The 18,454-nt window shown below is 38.1% G+C and overlaps 1 protein-coding gene across 1 annotated transcript in view; it reads right to left on the bottom strand.

Annotated features, from left to right (window-relative positions):
* Positions 1 to 15,614, bottom strand: part of LOC134487457 (sodium/hydrogen exchanger 10-like) — a 145,998-nt gene extending 130,384 nt beyond the window's left edge. The window contains exons 1-3 of the mRNA XM_063289270.1: positions 15,421 to 15,614; positions 9,933 to 10,013; positions 6,855 to 6,985 (exon numbers count right to left, since the gene is read on the bottom strand). Coding sequence (XP_063145340.1) covers positions 6,855 to 6,985; positions 9,933 to 10,013; positions 15,421 to 15,604 — 396 coding nt within the window. The 5' untranslated portion in view covers positions 15,605 to 15,614. The remainder of the gene's footprint in view (positions 1 to 6,854; positions 6,986 to 9,932; positions 10,014 to 15,420) is intronic.
* Positions 15,615 to 18,454: the final 2,840 nt, after the last annotated feature.

The following is an 18,454-nucleotide window of genomic DNA, read 5'->3' as shown; positions in this document are numbered from 1 at the left end:
GACAGAGAAGAAGAACACAAGGGCAACACAGAAGAAGGCTCTTCAGACAACCCAGATTGCACAGGTTGCTGAGAAGGGTAATTCTGATGTATGGGTGTTAGATTCTGGGGCCAGTTGTCATTTATGTAATTGTAAAAGCTCTTTTGTGTCACTGTCTAAAACTGAAAGACAAAGTGTATCTTTGGCTGATGGGTCTGTGACCAAAATTATGGGACAAGGTGACTTGTATTTATCCTGCTTGGGAGAAACTGTAAAAAGTGTGTTGTATGTGCCAAATTTACAATCAAACCTTTTATCTGTGGCACAATTGGCTGCAACAGGGTATATCATAACATTTAAGAAAAATGGTTGTGAGATACGTAAAAATGGGAAATTGTGTGCTACTGGTATGTTAAAAGACTCCTTGTACATTGTGCAAAATGCAAGGAAGCCAGGCTGCAAGGCTGCAGTTGGCAACACACCATATCATGACCAATGTGTACACCTGATGCACAGGAGATTTGGTCATGCTAATTTCAAGTATATAGCACAAATGCCACAGCTGTGTGCTGACCTAAAGATAAAACCCTGTGATAAATACTTAGACTGTGTAGTTTGCAAAGAATGCAAAACACTAAAAGCTCCTGTGAGTAAGCACAGTGACAGAGTTACAACTAGACCTTTGGAAATTATACACTCTGACATTATTGGTCCTTTTGCTCCAAGTCTTGGACAAGCAAGGTATGCAATGACCATAATTGATGATTTCTCAAGATACACATTTATCTACATCTTAAAACATAAAGGTGAGGCATTTGAGAAATTTAAAAGTTTTGTGACATGGGCAAATGGAAAATTCCCTAGGCCTGTATCTGCACTCCAATGTGATAGAGGAGGAGAATACCTTTCTCACAAATTCAGAAGGTTCCTAGTGGAAAAAGGGATAGAACAAATTCTTTCTAACCCTTACACCCCTCAGCAAAATGGTGTTGCTGAAAGAAAGGGCAGAACCTTGCAAAATGCGATGGAATGCATGATTAAAGATTCACAATTATCTTTTAAGTACTGGGGAGAGGCCATATCTACTGCCACTTATGTACAAAACAGATTGTATAACTCTGTGATTCAGGACACTCCATTCCATTTGTTTTATGGTGTGAAACCAAAGGTAAACCATCTTAGAGTGTTTGGTAGCACTGCATGGGTTCACATTCCAAAACAGCAGAGAAGGAAAGGAGGCCCCACAACAAAGAAAGCCATCTTTGTTGGCTATGAACAAAGCCAGAGGAGCTACAGGTTCATAATGGGAGAGAAATTAATAATTAGCAAAAGCGCTTCTTTTGCTGAACAAAACTGGGGGAGATTAAATTCTAGCTCTCCAGTTGAACTGACCACCACAAGAGAACAGCAAGGACTTGCTGATGGTGATCTTTTGCCTGATGAGGACATTAAACAAGAAAAGCAAACTGAAGATCTGTCTGATGAGATAGATGCTTCTCAGGAAAGTGATAGGAGTCAAAATTTAAGCCCTGTATTACCTCGCAGATCTCAGAGGAGTAATAAAGGCGTTCCTCCATCACGTTTTCAGGCTGAAACAGTAAAGGCTTTTCACATATTCACAGAACCTGAGTCTTTAGAACAAGTGAATGCTTTACCACCTGAGATTGCACAAAATTGGCATTCTGCCATGCAACAGGAATTAGCATCCTTGAAAGAAAGTAAAACATGGAAACAGGTAAATCTACCTCCCAATGAATGCTGTCTGGTTGTAGGTGGGTTTTCAAACTGAAAAGGGATGCTGATGGCAAAATCCAAAAATATAAAGCAAGGTTGGTTGCAAAAGGGTTCACTCAAAGGAAAGATTTAGACTTTGACAAGACTTTTGCACCAGTTACTAAAGGTGAATCAATTAGATTACTGTTAAAAGTTGCTGCACTAAAAGGAATGCCAGTTAACCACTATGACATTCAGACTGCATTTCTCTATGGTGATTTAGACCACAAATTATACATGCAGCAACCCCCTGGCTATGAAAAAGGGGAGAATCTAGTCTGTGAACTACAGAAGTCAATCTTTGGGTTAAAACAAGCTGCTAGATCCTGGAACCAAAAAATAGATGAAAAACTGCAGAATTTTGGTTTTGAAAAAGGAAAAGCAGATCCCTGTGTATATATGAAGAAGGACAAACAAGGCTGTATGTATCTGTGCATTTATGTTGATGATTTGCTGCTGTTCACATCAACAGAAAAACAAAGGCTTGATTTTGAAGCCTGCAAGAAAAGTCATTTCACATTAAAAAGCCTTGGAATTATAACAACCTAGGTTTGGAAAAACACAGGAAGAAGAATGGTAGCTTTGTTAAACCAAAGGGGAGATAATGGTAAAGTAATGTGAATGGAAAGACATATAAAGTTGTCAGAGAAGATTGGCTTGCATCTTAATCTATAGTGTAAAAAGGGGAGTGTTGAGGTTTTTCTACTAACGATTAAGACTGCTATTGTACCTAATCATTTTGGCCAGGTGAAGAGGTTGTATTTGATTGACTCCTTTCACGTGCTTGATGCAAATCGCCTGTGGGGAGGAACCTGCCCGGACTTTTTTCTTACTTCCTCTCTTTTTCTCTGTGCCGGCATGTAGCAAGCCAGGAGAGCTAAGTCCTTTAAATATGTTTTGCTTTCTGTAAATAAATTATTTTTTATAGATATGCCTGGTGTGTGTGACTTTTCTGATCTCTCCTGGGCTAAAGGCTTTCCCAGCATTCTGCCAACACTTTTCTCATTCCCACTTGTGAAGTAGACATAATGATTACATCAGCAGCATACAGTAGTGCTGGAATTGCACAATTAGCCAAAATAGGTAGATGCGAGAGACTAGGCTTAAGCTGCCATTACCTAAAGATGGGCAGACACGTAGGCAGAGAGGACAAAAGCCAGGAAACTTGTCTAAAAGATCCCTTCAGGGAGGTAGGTAAGAAGGAAGCAGGTCATTAAGGAAACAAAGGAAAAATGTCACCTGAACCAGACAAAGGAAGTTGGGCCTGAGCACATGGAGAAACCGCCCCCTCCATCCCAACTACAGCTACTGAACTTGTGAATCAACAAAGCAAGGACTTTTGGGGATAAAAGGGGTCCCGAAGCCCGCCCACTCCTTGAGTCATCTTTGGATCCAGACTTGGCGGCTTCTGTCCCTCTAGCTAGTGCCTGGCAGCTTAGTTGGACATGGGTAAGTGTGGATGATCGTGTGTGTGTGTCTGCGTGTGAGAAAGAGCAATGTATCTTGCAACCAGTAAAGTTTTGCTGTTACTTTAAATTCACTGGATCTCCATATATCACAAAGAACCTGTTGTGCCTCAGTGTTTGGTTGATATTTGTGTGTGTCCCTAATTACTTCCTGGCTGTTGACCAGGGCTGTGTGTCTTGTCTGCTCAAGCCGCACCTATCTGGAAAACCCAGGTAGAAAGCAAGGGGTGCTGACAAGATCCGTGTGCCTCAACAGGCTGTGAGTCTGTGAGTGATTGACCATAAGCCAAACCTGGGAGCTTGTGTGTGTAACAGATGATGGGCTGGAACAGCAAGCGCTTGAATTATTGGATTTACTGTAGATACAAATTGAAAAGTAATGGAGCTAATATGCAACCTTGCCTTACACCTCTATAGGTTGGGACTGCTTTAGATAGATGTCCCCAGAGGGTGCATCTAATTTTCAGGGTGGTGTTTGAATAAAGCGACTGAATAAGAGCTAGCAGCTTTTTATCAATCGTGGAATGTCTCAGACTATCCCACAATCTCTCCCTTGGTATTAGTTCAAAAGCTGACTTAAAATCAACAAAGGTTGCAAAAAGGGAACCACGAGGGGGGGTAGAATATTTTTCTGCCAAATGGTGAAGAACCAAACAATGATCTAGTGTTGAACATTCCTCTCTAAATCTGGCCTGTTCTTCAGCAATAATATTTTCATTTTGTACCCAATCCACTAACTTTGGATATAAAAATCTGGCATAAAGTTTATTTATTGTGTTTAATAAACTGATAGGCCTATAATTTGTAGGGTCAAGTCTATTTCCTTTACTTTTGTACATTGGTACAACAATGGCCTGATTCCAGTCAGATGGAATTGTCCTGTGTTAATATGTGTAAATAGGGTGGCCAAAACTGGGGCCCACCAGTCTTTATTTTCCCTTATTAATTCTGGGGGGATAAAATCACCTCCAGATGCTTTACCTGGTTTTAGTTGGACAATAAGATCTTTAACCTCAGCTATGGATACTGGCAGCCAATCCGGGAGGTCATTGCAAAAGACTAGTTGGGTGTCAGCCAGAGAAATGTGCTGAAGACCAGAAGAGGAGGAGGTGCCATATGAATGTGTGTCTACTAGTGCAGAAAGTATTGGTGGAGCTGAAGATTACTGTCTAGAAGAAAAGCTGAAAGATTTTGCCAGAGAGGAAAAAAAAACACCTGCCTGAAGTGGTGTCTTGCACTAAATTTCTATCAAATCCTAAAAACCCAATAGCAACTTCACAAAGATTGCAATCTCCTTTTCTCAAAGACAAGAGACAATAATCTTCATCTTGGAATTCTGAACTCCAGAGACGGAACTCAATGTAGATTTTCTGCTGACCGAACTGCTTCAGTCAGAAAGATGGGAAAAGATTAGTTTCCTTTCCCCCAAACCACTGTATTTACACTTCAAAATCTGATCTATAGGGTTGGGAGATTCTACTAAGAAAATATTTAGGAGGCATAGAAGATGGCTCCTATCGTTTGAGCAGAATGCCATTTTTGAAATTTTGTATTTCAACTTACAGAAAGCAGTCTCAGTGGAATATATTCAGCCTGACTTATTCATTTTTGCAACTCCTGAGATTTGGATGCCAGTATCTACACTACATTTCCTCATTCAGTGATTCTGTCAGGAGACATTATCCCTTCAGTCAATAACTCTTGATATTTACCTTATTCCAATCCCATTTATACTGGTAGAAAAGAAATAAATCCAAGCAGCATACCCAAGGGGATACAGAGGTTTCCACTCTGTGTCTACATGAGACTAACAGAATGATGCTAAGGAACTTGATTGAAGCTAGTCTTGAATACTGGTAACAAACTGAAATTTATAAAAACAATTTAAAGCTTTATTGAAAAATCAGTTTTCCATACTGTCAGGATGGAGGCTGAGTCTGAGAAGGGTCAGCTGATCGCAGAAAAAGCAAGAGAAAACCTTGAGCAGGAGGATCCAGAGCCACCGACTGAGACAGACAGGAGGCAGATTCACCACCACCTATCGGTGTGCAAGAAAGGAGGCTGGAAAGGCGGGCTGAGCAGCGAGAGAAGCAATTGGCTCCTGCACAAAAAAGGCAGGAAAGCCGAAGATATAAAGAGCGCCAGAAGCCAGAGCCAGTTGTTGGAGACAACAGTTCTCTTCTCCCTGCCTTGTTCTCGGAACGAGCCGCCTCAGCCGACCTCCTTACCTTGTCTGCCGACTCTGAGCCTCCTGCCTCTGCTGCCTGCCCAGCTGCTGCACCACTGTTTGCCTCAGAAATTTGCCTTGCTACTGAGCTGTACCCTGCCTGAGTCTTGCCTTGCTTCCGAGCCCAGGCTTGCCTCAGAGCCCTGCCTTGTTACCAAGCTCAGCCTTGCCTCAGAGCCTTGCCTTGCCACCAGGTCCAGCCTTGCCTCAAAGTCTTGCCTTGCTACTCGGTGATTCTAGCCTTCCAGTCCAGCCTGTTTTCGCCTTGCCTTGCTGCTCTCTAATTCCAGCCTTCCAGTTCAGCCTTGCTTGTCTTGCCCTGCTGCTGTGCAATTTCCAGCTTCCCAGTCCAGCCCTGGTTCACCTTGCCTGCCACCTTATTGACCTGGGAAATAGCCTATTCCTTATTGCTTTTGAGTTAATGTGTAAATAAAGAACTTTATTGCACCTCTTCTGTGTCTAGTCTAGTTGGCCATGACACATACTAGGCAAGCAAAAATAAGAGACTATGAATGAATAAATGAACAGAAGAGCAATGCATGATACAGAGATAATAACTATTACAACAGTTTGCAACATTCAGCCAACATGCCTCTGCTCATGGAATCACAGGTCTGAACTTTTTTTTACTTTAGGCCTATTTATAACTTTGAACCAGCAAGGGGGGGTAACCATTTGTTGCAATAATCTAGCACCAGGGCTTGACCAAATGAAGAAGTATTTTGCAATACTCTCATGCAAGCATAACAATACAGTTACCACTTGTTCTTAAAACTGCAATGAAAACCATTCCTCAAGAATGTAGGCTAAGACCTAGTGAAAAGCCTGAGTTAAAACATTTCAGATTTTAGAGTCAAAGAATTCTTATGACTTGGCCAGAACCAATCTTTTGCTGGATTCATCCTAACAAAGAGGACTCTTACTTTCTCCCTCCTTTTGATGTATCTTGCTTTTCAGCTTCCACTTCAATTTTTCTCCTTTTCCTCACAAATTTTGAAGCACTACTGGACATCACCCTGGACTCTTGTCTAACCTCTTCTCCTTTCCATATCTTTCACCATTCTGGAAGGAGCCATAACTAACTTGAAATCTGCCTCTTTTTGTAATCAATAATGCTCTTTTTTCCCCCAGAAAAGCTCTGGTCTCATCTCTGTTACTCCTTTTGAAGTACCTTATAAGATATTTCCATCAACCAAATTAGAGGTGTATAATTTGCAGCTCCTTGTTACTGAACTGCCTCATCATCTGTGACTAGAAAGATAAAGGGTCAGAATACCTAATACAGGTGTGCTTCCACAGATATTGTAAATCCCATGAAGGATTTGAGGAAATTTGAAGAAAAGAAATGGCTAATGGTTACTGATTATCATGTTTCTAAAGAAAAAAATGTAAAAAAATAGTGGACTTACCTGCCAAAATGATTTTCGAAATATATATAAATCCATCTCAAATGCAGCTGTAAATATTATAATTGGTGTAAATAAATGTAGGAAAAGTACTGGATTTATTTTTGCAATGTCCTTCACAAAAGGCAACTGACAATAAAAATGAGCAAAAGGTATCATTAACTGAATAAAATGTATATCATAAAACTCTTAAATTCTCCCCCTCCCAAAACAGAATTGCAGGGAGATGAAAAGAAATACTTTGTTGTATCTTTGTTGATATTTTGTTGTACTCTTTAAAATTTGGTGTGAGGGAATGCTGCTACATCCCAGCACTGAGCACAATGTCTTCAGAAAGGCTAGATAACTCTTTGTATACTAATTTCTAATACTATTTGACAAAATAATCTGCACATGGATTCATTAATAGTAACTGTATTATAAATATTTTTAAAGTGTAGAACCTGTAGGACAAGGTTTACTGATGAGGAATATGCCTCGACTGAGTATGGAACTGGGCTCAAGAAACTACACTGTTTTTAATTCCAAAACAAAAGTCTTTTCCAATCCTAAAGCTAAAATATCAGCACACTTCTAATGTCACTGAAAGCATGTTGGAATGCTGGTGCTTCCCAATAACTCTTCCCTTATGGAAACATACTTTGTTTTACTACTGTTGAGAAGCCAAACTATTTTCACAGTACTCCAGATGGTCACCTATATGCCAGGCAGACTGCAGACATTCTGAATAAAAAATTTATTTTATTTTATTTATTTATTTATCAAATTTCATCACCGCTCATCTCCCTCAAAAATTCACTCATGTTAGACACAGAATTTACATCTTCACAAGGAATAGTGGCATGCTCTGGGTCATGTACAAAGCCAGGTTCCCTAAGTCCCTCACTCTTTGCTAGTGACAGAACTGAAGCTTTTTTGGGGGGGAAAAGAGAAGTTGTTAGACCAGAGCATCTTCCTACAGCCTTCAACACCAGGAATTTACAATATGCCTCTTGTAAATATTTTACAATATTTTATTCATTCATTCATCACATTTATATACTGTAGCCGCCCATCTCACAAATGTGACTCTAGGCAGCATACAACAAAAACAGACCATAAAAGAAACAAACATTAAAATTATTCCATAACAAAAACATTAAATGTTTTAAAAACTTGTTTGTATGCACCAATTAAACCTTTTGTGTCTTTGTCTCTGTATACATTATTCTATATATTGTGAATACTGTTCATGAATCCCACTTCACAGACTTTGTCAGAGCTCTGTTAAATCCAGAGGTGTTACTGTTAAAAGTAACAGACAGAATCAGGTGCCATGAAAAATTACATTTTCCCAGGATTTCTGCTGGAGAGGGAATACTTTGCAGTGTTCAAAGTGCCATGGCTAGAAGCACAAATTCCACTTAAGTTCAAACCACATAAGGATTTTGGAAGGCATTTTGGCTAATTTTATTGCATGTAAATAGTAACATTATAAACAAGGTGTCATGTTTATAATGTTACTATTTTATAATGTTACTACACCATTACACAAGGACAGTGATAGGTAGTGTAGACTTTCCAGCAAAAGGCATCCAATATCCTAAACCAGATTTACAGATGTATTATTTATTGCTGAACATAATTTTGTAGTATACATGAAATTATGAAATTGATGAGTGGAAAAAAAGGAAAAAATTAGAAAATGAGATGAAATATACTGTTGCATAATAAAAGTATTCCATTAGAATAATATTTCATCAGAAAATATTCATACTGAAGCCACTTGAAATGGTTTCTCTCTCCCCATGGGAGAGGTTTGCCATCACTGATTCAGTATGTCTGATTACTGCCCAAGTTGGCAATTTAAAAATGATACATCCATCCTGTAATTTTTGGGCTCACGGGATCCAGAGTAAGTTTTAGCTTATTCCTTGCTGATTCTTGGGCAGTTCTGTTTAGACTCCAAAAGAGGCCTGGGGGGAGGGACCAGTAGTGGGGAAGTGATAATATTAGAGGGTTAAAGCCCGCTTTCGTTGACTTCTCTATATGATTTAATTGTTCTGTTTTGTTCATCATATGACTGGCCCTATGATTACTGCTAAAGCCAAAAGTATGCATCTTACAAATAAGTAATTTCTCATTCATATTTGATTATAATTTTACTCTCATATATTCAGAAATAATGCATGATCAAAATACATATATACATCACCATTAATCCACAACTCATACCACATAAATAGCTGCATTATATATTAATTCAAAGTTGATAACTAGTAATGGGAAACTGGACAAATAGAAAGGGTTTCAATAGTACTGACCTTTAACCAGTGTGGGGGGTGGGTACCCTTATTTATCAACCACTAAAGCCTACACACAAACACACATACACACACATTTGCCAATATATCCATGCAAACTTTAGCAATTAATACTACTAAGACTGAAGTACATGTGCTATGAATTCTAAAGCCAGGTGTATTAATGTAGGAGAGCAGGTGACCACTCACTCACTTCATGGTAATTTTTGGAGGTTGGGGAACAGTTACTATACTAATATCAGGAACCAAAATCTTCCCCAAAGACCAACATGAATAAGGGATAGATCAGAAGATAAAGACGTAACTAGCCATTCTATGCTCTCATGCTTTTAATAAATCCTATTATCCTGGGCTTATTTTTTCATCAGAGGGGAAATAAATTTTTCCCAGTTATTCCAGCATAATAAATCATTTAAATCTGAAGTTCCTAAAATGAATGGGATTCAGCGGACTTAAACAATGCTAACTTTACTTGGTTTCTTTAAATCGACTTCATTAAAACAGTGTAAAGACAGGTCTACCCATGTCTTAAATCCATTGAGTCCATCAAGATTCTAGAATGATGGATCTGCAGGAACAGCTTCCAATATATACTGGAAGTAGGCAACTCAATGGACCTGTTAGAGGCATGTAGAGGAGACTGAAATTCCTTTCTCCTTTTGTCACTCGAGCCTAATATAGATTAATCTACAATTCCTGTTCATAAACTATAAGATATATTCCCTAGTTTCTTGTGTGCTACTATTTTAATACAGTACCTTTTTTGCATAAAATTCTATTATTCCAAGGATAAGTCCAACAACAAATATAATTACGAGAATAGGTATTTTTGTTTCCTTCAAAATAGTTCGTAATAAGGCTGAAAGAAAATATTACCATTAAATACGTAATTTGGTACACAATCTCAACACAGTATCTATGTTTTAAGTAAGTGCAACTTTTTTGATTCAGTAATAATTCATATGCAACATTCAAATAAATTTTAACCATAACTTCCTGAAGTAATTGAAGTAACTATTAAGTACAGCTAAACAATACCAAAGAAACATTAATACAGTCTATGCTACAATGCACAAGATAAAAATAAAATAAAATTAGGACACAAGCAACAATTTGGAAAATAAAAGTAAGTCAGATAGTCTTATGCAGTGAAGATGCCATCACCAAGGCAATCTTCTGTTGAGTGTTTACCCATTTCACCTCATATGGCAGTGGAATCTAAATAAAAACCTGTATTAAATATTTGAATAGCATATAAAATATCAGTTACTAGGGTTCAGAATCAGGAAACATTTTAAAGCTCTCTGAATTAGACCCAGAAAGAAACAAGGTCTATTGCAGTTGACATAGCACAGATATAACACCACAGATGTGATTTCATCTTCAGAAGTACAGTATTACTACAGTTTGGTCATAGAACGGAGGTATCAGTTACATCTATCTTATTTTTCTGTTTATAAAACTCCTATTTAAAAAAGTCAATTTCATTTCTTTTTCTTACAGAATCATGACTCAGGAAGGGAGATGAAGAAAAAATATTTTTCAGGTTGTAAGCGAACTGCATTTTTACAAAAGAGGATGTCACTTTGAAAGCTAAAATACTGCTCTCATTTTATATTTTTGATAAATAACTATAATATATTTGATATACTAAAATACAATAATTAGCAAGCCTAGAAATAATAAAACAGTCAAGAACTCTAAATTCTGTTCATGGCAAATAAAGGAAAAGCTTAATATGAATATTTTAAAGAGTTTCTCAGAAGTTTCTCAATACCGTAATAGCAGACAAACAGAAATTTAAAGTGACTTTTTTAAAAATAAGAATGAAAACAATAAATCTTACTACCATGTCTAATCTTCCCCTATGGCCATATTATTATAATACATATACCTGTAGACTCTTCCTCTTATAAGTAGCCATTGTAAACTTTTTTAAAAAAGTGAACTCCAATTACAAATCCATTGCTGGCATATTTGGTATACCACTATAGAACACAGTCATGGCATATATTTATGACAGGGTAAATTCTCCATTTCTCTTACCAAAGTGATTTTGGAAGATTAATTAATAGGATTTACAAGGCATATGGTGATAAAGCAAAGCATTTATTATTTTTCTAGGATGGAGGTGAATTTTTAACAAGCTGCAATTCATTACTTCCACACAAATGACTGTTCTGGATGTAGCAAAATTGTTCTTTTGAACGCATTTAGAGAGTAATAAGAATACAGTAACAAAGATTAATTTAGCAGGGGTTCCATGCATGAAAATTTGCTCCAGCCTAAGAAGACATTGCTTAGAAAAAGAATATACTGTCTACGGCCAGCAACACCACAGGGAATGTTTCCTGATGAGGCATCTATCATGCAATTAGTCCATTTCAGTCACAAAATTTTATGGGAGGAAAAAATGTCCTTCCAGTTGATGGAATATCTTCAAGATATATTTTGATTTGTAGCCATACATATGGAAGGTGTTTGTTTTTTGTGCCTTCGAGTCAGTGTTGACTCCTGGTGGCTGCCTGGACTAGTCCCTGCATCTTTCTTGACAAGGTTTTTTGGAAGTGGTCTGCCATTGCCTCCTTCCTAGGGCTGAGAGAGTGACTGGACTGAGATTACCCAGCTGGCTTTGTGCCTAAGGTGGGACTAATGCTCACTGTCTCCTGGTTTCTAGCCTGATGCCTGAATCACTACTCCAAACTGGCTCTCTACATACAGAACTATCCTGCATGATATTATAAGGCTGGTTCACACACTGCATTACATCATAAACTGTAATTTGTACAGCATGCTAAAACAAAACAAAACAGCGTTATTGTGGCACAATATATTCACTCATTACATTAAGCCATGGATTAGTGTGTGTGTGTGTGTGTGTATACATACATACATATACATACACACATACACATGTATAAAGCACAACTGGATAGTTTCAGACAACACACTATACCATAACACATTATTTAACAAACCATAATGGCTGAATTCACACAATGAATGGTGATGGGTGCACTGTCAGAAAACCTGAAGGACCAGGTTAGGGATCACTCACCATGGAGAAAAATCTATCTGTGTGATCGCTAAGAGTCAACACTGACTTGATGACACATAATCTATCAACTGTGCTGAAAGCCTACTAAAAAAAAGGCTACCTGGAAAATGAAGATATTTACTACATAAATTTTTAAAATAGCATGCTCATACACTGCAGCTGTGGCCATTAGTAAACTATTTTCTATATTTTTATTAATTTTGCTGAAATGTGGGAATATTTCAGTTCTTCACAAAGAAAGGTGCACAATTTTATATTTTTACAAACCAGCTCTCTTTATACTTTGTATGCTACCAGATTGAGCTATTGTAATTACACACACACTGTGACTGCACTAACACTCCACAAATATTATTCTAATTATATGTGAAGCTCCAAGCCCCAATTTCATTGGTATAATGTACTAAAAGTAGAGATTTTTGAAAAACTGGCATCCAAGATACAGACAGGCCAGACCACTCTAATACTAAGTTTCTATGTTCTAAGAATTGTTTTGTACAAATCTTAAGGATAATTTAAAAAATTTAACATCAATTTTAATAGAAAGGCAATACAATTTGGATGACAGTTTGTGAACAGACTCATGCATCACACAGCAAAATGTACACTAAACTGTTCCACTAAAGCAATAAATTGCTATGTTAACTGCACAGCACTTACACTCCATCCTTCTTTCAAGAAGCACAAGACAGCACACATGTGGGCATCCATGGAGGTGGCAAAGGAAAACTAAATGATGGCATTGTGCAAATGCTGTGATTTACATAACATCAGGACACAAGTACATAGTGATGGCATGTGTATGATTGTCACCTTGTGCATGTTGTCATTTTATTGCAGTTTGCTGTAGATTCTACTGGCCCCTGCATTTATCACAACAACCCTATTGCTAATTAATGACAGTGACTAATCCAAGACCCTATAGGAAGACAGCCATAATAGTCTATGACAGCAAAAATATTAAAAATTTGATAACACCTTTTCCAATTAACTAATTTTATTACAAGGCATAAGTGAGACTTTAATACCACCATTCAGCCAGAGATTGCTGAACTTACATATATATCAAAACGTTACAGGCAATCACAAATAGTCATAACAAACACAATAGGTTTTTAACACATTGCAATTATTGATAGGTAATCTGTCTCAAATGTAACCTGCATCTGTATAACCCACCTGCTTTTCAATCCTATACCAGCCACTCTATGCTTCTGATGAGATGAGCTGCAGCCCACAAAAATGTATGCCTTGTTAGTTAAATTTGTTAGTTGGAAAAGATGCTACAGACTTCCAATGTTTCAACTAATCCAAGGATACCCAGCTCAGTAGTAGTTTGAACATGGATCTCCCACAATCCTACCATAAGGCTTGCCTTATTATGGACATTTAGGCAAAGAGTAAGAGGCAAATCAGGGGCAAAAGAAGGGGAAAACCATTTTTTCCCTTTTTTAAATTGCTAATGATTTTACAAACTGTGTAACTCAGTACTGCAGGCACTGTTTGAGAATAAGAAATGTATCCACATGCTTATGAAAGAGTTTATTAAATTAATGAAGAAGGCAATTCACAGTACTTAAGGGGGAGCGCAACACCATCCAGAACAGGTATATCACCCAAAAGTCTGGAAAAAGATGTGCATTCAAAAACACCTCCTTCAAAGAATTTGTACAGCCTCAATCAACAGTCTCAAAAGCTACAGAGATGAAGGAACAACAAGGGCCTTATTCCCCATCTTTTTTCTACAGATTATTCAACAGGATGATCAAAGTTGTCTTCATGCTAAGGTAAAGGTTTCCCTTGACATTAAGTCCAGTCGTGTCTGACTCTAGGGGGCGGTGCTCATCTCTGTTTCATAGCCGAAGAGCCGGCGTTTGTCCGTAGACACTTCCGTGGTCATGTGGCCGGCATGACTAAACGGAACGCCGTTACCTGCCTGCCAAAGTGGTGCCTATTAATCTACTCACATTGGCATGTTTTCAAACTGCTAGGTTGATGCGGTGGTGCTGCGGGTTAAACCGCTGAGCTTGCTGATTGGAAGGTCGGCCGTTCGAATCTGTGTGACGGGGTGAGCTCCCGTTGCTAGTCCCAGCTCCTGCCAACCTAGCTTCATGCTAAATCAAGTTCTAAATCCAGGCTGAAAAGGATCAAGATAATCCATTTCATCTGAGAGCTTCTGGAGTTGCAACACCAGAGCATCTGCCCACCAGCTTGACTAAACATGGTATCTGGAGAATGAGGCCATAGCCTACTTTAATTTGACACAGCCTACTTTAAGTGGCAGGAAATTCCATCTACAAAAGAGAAGCATTAATGATGTGAGTAATCACTAGAATATTATGCAAACCCATCCCATGTAGTTAATCTATGCCTCAATGTATCATGAGAATCCAGAAAATCAGACTGAGTAAACCATATGAGTGTGTTTTGCAAACACAACCACAGGGTCTCATCAGCTATAGCATCTGGGCTCTCTAATACTTCCCCAAGGAAACTCACCTCCTGCCAAATTTGAAATGATTTTTGGTATCAGGTGGAAGACTTTATTATTCATCCATTTAGATCTTTTAATTATTTTGTTTCCCTTTTTAAAATTTGCTAGTTATGCTGTCCATGCTGTTTCTTATTGTGTTTATAGTAATTTGGATATACTGCTTCTATTTTATTTGTTCAATCTATAGTTATCTGTAAGCTTTTTGCATTTTAGTAAAAAACTGTCTAAAAATAAACAGATGGATATACAACACAGCTGTCACTTAAACACTGTGATGTAATACCATTCTAAAAACATCTTTCTGGTTTCAGACTGCATTTAAGGCACACTCCACATTTACATCAAAAATCTAAAACAATGCAGAACAGTACACCCATCACTAGAAAACTGAATTGGCAAACTGTACTGTATCACATTAAGCCTTAATGTGGCTTGTTTGATTTTGCCTCATGCTTTATTCAAATCCTAGGAGTTGCAATTCCTAAACAACAGCTTTTTTGTGTGATATTTTCTGTGAATCCATTAATGTGGATTATCCACTAACAATTAGTAACCCATATTGTAGCACAATGTGCAACTTAGCCAAAGATTTGGTTGTTGCTTTTTAGGATCCAAACCGCCCAAGGTCATGTTCAAAGGGATAGTTTGGGGCATGTAGTTATATCTCTATATAAGAGCTTGGTCAAAATCCAGTAGAGACCTCCGACTTCCTACCTCCTAAGGCGCAGCTCATAAACATTACCAACAGAATTATCGGCCTGTCCTTAGTGATGATGTGAAATCTACCATGAAAACTGTCATCCTCCTGGTTGCTGTCGTCAATTTGCTCTTCGTAACGCGGAGAAATAGGGTATGCCAAGTGGCCGGTGACAGCAAGGCTCAAGTTTAAGGAATTCATCCTACCACGTAAACGCCGCTTCAAATCCGCAAGAGAGCGGGATATGGCACATTTTACATTTCCCGCCAAACAGTGACTTCAAAAACCCATAAGCCTCCCTACCACACACACGCTACCATTCCCCTTTCTCTTTTTTTTTTCCCCTCGAGCGTCGGCTTTCAGGCACTTCCTTCCAGCGGGAGAACCGTTGGAGTGGCGCTGCACCTTTTCAAAACTGCGCACGCGACGCCGATGGGCGAGTGTCGGTTCCCACCAAAGTTCCAAGGGGCAGGGAACGGTCTCAGCGTCTCCTTGGAGCGCAGGGCGCGCGCGACTGACTGTTGGGGTTCCAGCATGTTTGGTCTGGTCTGCTCCACTGCACCAGCACGCGGCGCTAAGAGCCGAAAGGGAGAAAGCGAACGGTGCCGTCCGCCACAGCTGATCTCTGCCCTAATGAAGAGAGTGGTTTGTGAATCGCGTCTGGCTTACAAGGCGGAGAGTGACGCGAAAGGCGTTTTCCGAGTCACGTATTTATTGAAAGGGATTGCCGGCTGCCCCAGTTTCTGTTGATATAATGTAGAAGAAAGTCTAAAAGCCCCACTTGTGGTATTTCGACGTTTTATAATGAACAGTTGTCACCAATAGGCAATCCGAGTTTTTCGAGGAATAGCGCTGTAACAAATATTACTTTGCAAAAGATAAAAACTCTCGCTTAGATATTAAAAGTAGTTTTAAAGTGCTTGTACTTCTAATTAGAGAAATAGCACCCGACAGAGATCCAGCTCAATGGAGTGTACATGTGTTGAAAAAAATTACAAATAAAGACTAGTACATTATAATGTGTACAATTATACAAATATTTACGGTATCAACTTTCTGCCAATGCTAAGCCCTTGGTTGGTGTACAAAAAGACCTTATAAACAAAATTAAGATCTAGGTTACACTGCATTGGGTGATGCTGCCAAATCCAACATATTATAATACTGGTTGTTGCCTGTAAACTCAGGCACCCTGAGTGGCGTGGAGCTGAAGACCCATTCCATGAATTTGGGAGAGAAAACAACCTTTGCAAAGGTGGCTTTCTGCCCACCTGAAACAGGAATCACCCAGCAATTCAGGCAAAAGCAAAAAGCCTTTATTAAGGCTTGACCCCTGAGTGTCAAGACCCTTTATAGGGTGCAGAAACAAATGATACATACATTCGGTATATGCAATACGTCATAAAGCAAGTAATCAAACAGTAAAAGACCTTGATTACATGTGAGAATTGGACAATAGAAAACATTGATTCTAGATAACATTCCACAAATGGCAAATTTATGAGTTGCATCAGTCCCTTTCCCAGAGGGGTTTGTGCCTTTTAAAACTTGCAAGTGTATTCAAGGACTTTCAGAATATGCTCCCTCTTGTAGTTGCTGAAAAGGCAAGTTCTCATGAACCAGAAGAAACACCTTGGCCCAGAAGAAAAAATGTTTTCCTGAATTTAGAAAAAGAGGCCCAGACTGCCATGTTAGAAATGCCAATATCATCTTTCCTTAAAAGCTAATAACAAAGCCTGACAATTCCAGGTAACATGGTCAATTTAAAGCCTTTTGCCTTAGAAGCCCGTGGTGAATCATGGTGAATTCCTGGAGAAAAACTTAAGAGGAAAGATCCATTTTACCAGACTGACTCAATGTCCTGTGTTTAAGGGAAATCATCAGTTCTGCTGCCATTTTTGTGAATACAGTACATGAAAAAAGCAGATGGATGATTTAACAATTATGAGGCTCTGTAGCCCATAAGCCCATCCATTCCTTTCTAATGAACATTAACTGAATTTTGAATTTTTTTCTTGTCTTTAATTTTTTCAGATATATGCTGATATTTATAATGATAAAATCGTAAGCATGTCTGTATTTTTACTAGGAGAATGTCAGCCAATCAGTGGTGAACAATACTGTATCTGCTGGAGTTAATACTAAAACTGTATCAAACAAACCCATATCATCTGGATTTCGAGAAACCAGGGTCTGTAGCTGAAGTTTATTGTAGACTGCAAGCCTTGGATTCTGGAAACTCAAAATTATGGGGCTTTGATAATACAGATAATACAGATAATACAGATCATTAATGTTGGTTAAAATGAAGCAAGTGAAGAATGGGCTAAATGTTAATCAAGCATGTTATGTGAACATAATCCCCAACTTTCCAGAGACCTCATATAGAAACCAGTCTGGATAAAAAGACCTTTATTTTAGAGTTTCCAGTTATTTGGAGATGTGCGCATAAAGAAACACAACAGTATATTCCATTTATGTCATGGAATTTATTAGATTTGTCTTTTTATTTCTGATTAAATTCTACCATAGAGATTAAAATGGTCTTCATAATTCCAGTCCTTTCCTTAAACCAAACAGATTTTTTTAAAAAAATTGTGTGGGTTAAATATGTCACTTTTAAAAGGTTAGTATGTAGATTTAACTTTATTTTCAGCAATAGAATATAGTTTAAGAATGTATGATGCAGAAAGATTCCATTCATTCACCAATTTAAAATAAGAAAGAAAAAGAAATAGCCTGTCATATAAATGCAAAGTTCTAATTCAGTAGTAGGACTCTATTATATTTTGAAGCATTAATAAAATTTAAGGGCTTTTTATGCAGCAGTAGTCATTTCAACTGAGTTATGATTATGCTTTTAAACATAATAATGTTTAAAAGACCAGCTTAGTCTTGATTTTAGCATTAAAATTCACAGTAGTTGAAATTTTTAAAGCAGTTTATCTTCTGATTGCTTAGCATATAAATTCACAGTACCTCATATGGCATGATAAAAAATTTATAATAAAAGTGAAATGAAGGATTATCAGCAAAACTTTAAAAAACATA

This window comes from Candoia aspera, chromosome 1 (genome assembly GCF_035149785.1).
Source record: "Candoia aspera isolate rCanAsp1 chromosome 1, rCanAsp1.hap2, whole genome shotgun sequence".
In the NCBI taxonomy this organism is placed as follows: domain Eukaryota; kingdom Metazoa; phylum Chordata; class Lepidosauria; order Squamata; family Boidae; genus Candoia; species Candoia aspera.
Note: the sequence above shows the minus strand (reverse complement) of the source record. Positions and strands in the feature narration are given on the sequence as shown.